This window comes from Colobus angolensis, unplaced genomic scaffold, assembly GCF_000951035.1.
Source record: "Colobus angolensis palliatus isolate OR3802 unplaced genomic scaffold, Cang.pa_1.0 Scaffold84, whole genome shotgun sequence".
Taxonomy (NCBI): Eukaryota; Metazoa; Chordata; class Mammalia; order Primates; family Cercopithecidae; genus Colobus; species Colobus angolensis.
This window is the reverse complement of record NW_012122265.1, coordinates 151,566-153,121: the sequence shown is the minus strand read 5'-3', so window position 1 is coordinate 153,121 and position 1,556 is coordinate 151,566. Positions and strand designations below refer to the sequence as shown.

Sequence of the window (1,556 nt, the reverse complement as noted above, 5' to 3'; positions counted from 1 at the left end):
TCACCTTCCAGACTGGCACCCAGGCTCTCCCAGAAAGTGAGAAGGGAACTCACAGGTGACTTCACCCCGTGGTGGGGAGAACAGCCTGTGCTGGGGCCAAGGCAGAAGGAGGATGAGCCCCGAGGTACCTGGAGAGTCTGAGCCTGGGTGAGGAAGGGGAGGGGGTGGTCCCTGATCTCAGGGCAGGAAAGAGCCAGGGGGAAGCTGGAGCCATAGCACGTGGCTCTCAGAGCCCTCAGCTGTCTCCTCTCCCGCAGTCTAGGGACAGGAAGATGGTTGGCGACGTGACCGGGGCCCAGGCCTATGCCTCCACCGCCAAGTGCCTGAACATCTCGGCCCTGATTGTGGGCATCCTCATGACCATCGGATTCATCCTGTTACTGGTGTTTGGCTCTGTGGCAATCTACCATATTATGTTACAGATCGTACAGGAAAAACAGCGTTACTAGTAGCTGCCCATAGCCTGCAACCCTTGTACTCCACTTTGCAATGCTGGCCCTCAGGCTGGGGCTGTTGCCCCTGTCCCCTGGGTCCTGCCCCTAGATACAGCATTTTATCCCCACACACCTGTCCACAATGACATTCAATAAAGTGCACGTGCTTGTGATGATGCTGTGACTTCACCTGGAGTGGGGGCCCTGCTGCACGGTCCCAGCCTAGTCCTGAGACAGCCCTCCTCTGTGAAGCTCTGGCGGGGAGCAGGGATGTGCTCAGAATTCGCTGGTTTCGGCCTCCTGCTGTGGGCAGCAGCTGGACCAGGACTGTGGGGTGGGTGCTTCTCTGACACCAAGGTAAGGACACACTGTGTCCAGAATACCTTTGGGCCAGGACAACCCTGCCTGCCTCTGAGCTGGGTGGAGCAGCTCGTCTTGCAGATGTGTGCGGCTTAGGCCCTGTGGGAGGGGCAGGGGCTTGGTGCCTAGGGTAGCAGCTGAAGGAGCCTCAGGCCTGCAGCCCCTCCTGGGTGATCCAGGTGTGCTGGGTCCTGGCACCTGCCTCCTCCCGTCCAGCCGGGGTCTTCCCTGCTCCCCTGGGGTGGGGGCAGCCAGTGGCCCGAGGGTGGGGCGAAGCCCCCCGATTGTGGGCTGACTGCAGAAGCCAGTCAGACCCAGTGACTTCTCCACCAAGTCGGATGGAAACTCTGAAGTCTGAACCTCAAACTGGCTGGGCCTCCTGGGTAGAGGAGTTCCTGGGGCCAAAGCAGGGCCTCACTGTGGCGGTGGGGGTCCTCCCACAGGTGCCTTGCCCCTTGGGGGATTCTGGCTCTCAGCCTGCCAGCAGTGGGACCGCGATAAGTCCCGCCTGCCTTCTGCCTCTGGCGGCGGTACTGCAGGGCTCTCCCGGGACCTAGCTGGGGACCGACCGCCCTAACTGTCCCCCACTTCCCTCGCCGCTCACCTGCGGCGCCCTAACTGTGGGGGTGCCCGGGAGGGGGGCCATGGACGCGCATCAGGGCGCGCCCTCTCGCCGAGGGTTCCACTTTTGCCAGCGTGACCAGGGAGCGAGGCTGTCTCGGAGGTCCTGGGCATTGAGGGGAGGGCCCGGCGCCGCCGGGT

General features: G+C 62.8%; 1 protein-coding gene across 2 annotated transcripts in view; it reads left to right on the top strand.

Annotated features, from left to right (window-relative positions):
- IFITM1 (interferon induced transmembrane protein 1) overlaps positions 1–610 on the top strand; it is a 6,565-nt gene extending 5,955 nt beyond the window's left edge. Inside the window, exon 3 of one of the 2 annotated variants that reach the window (XM_011929982.1) lies at positions 258–610. In XM_011929982.1, coding sequence (XP_011785372.1) covers positions 258–449 — 192 coding nt within the window. In that variant the 3' untranslated portion in view covers positions 450–610. The remainder of the gene's footprint in view (positions 1–257) is intronic. The other variant, XM_011929983.1, reaches the window with a different exon arrangement.
- Positions 611–1,556: the final 946 nt, after the last annotated feature.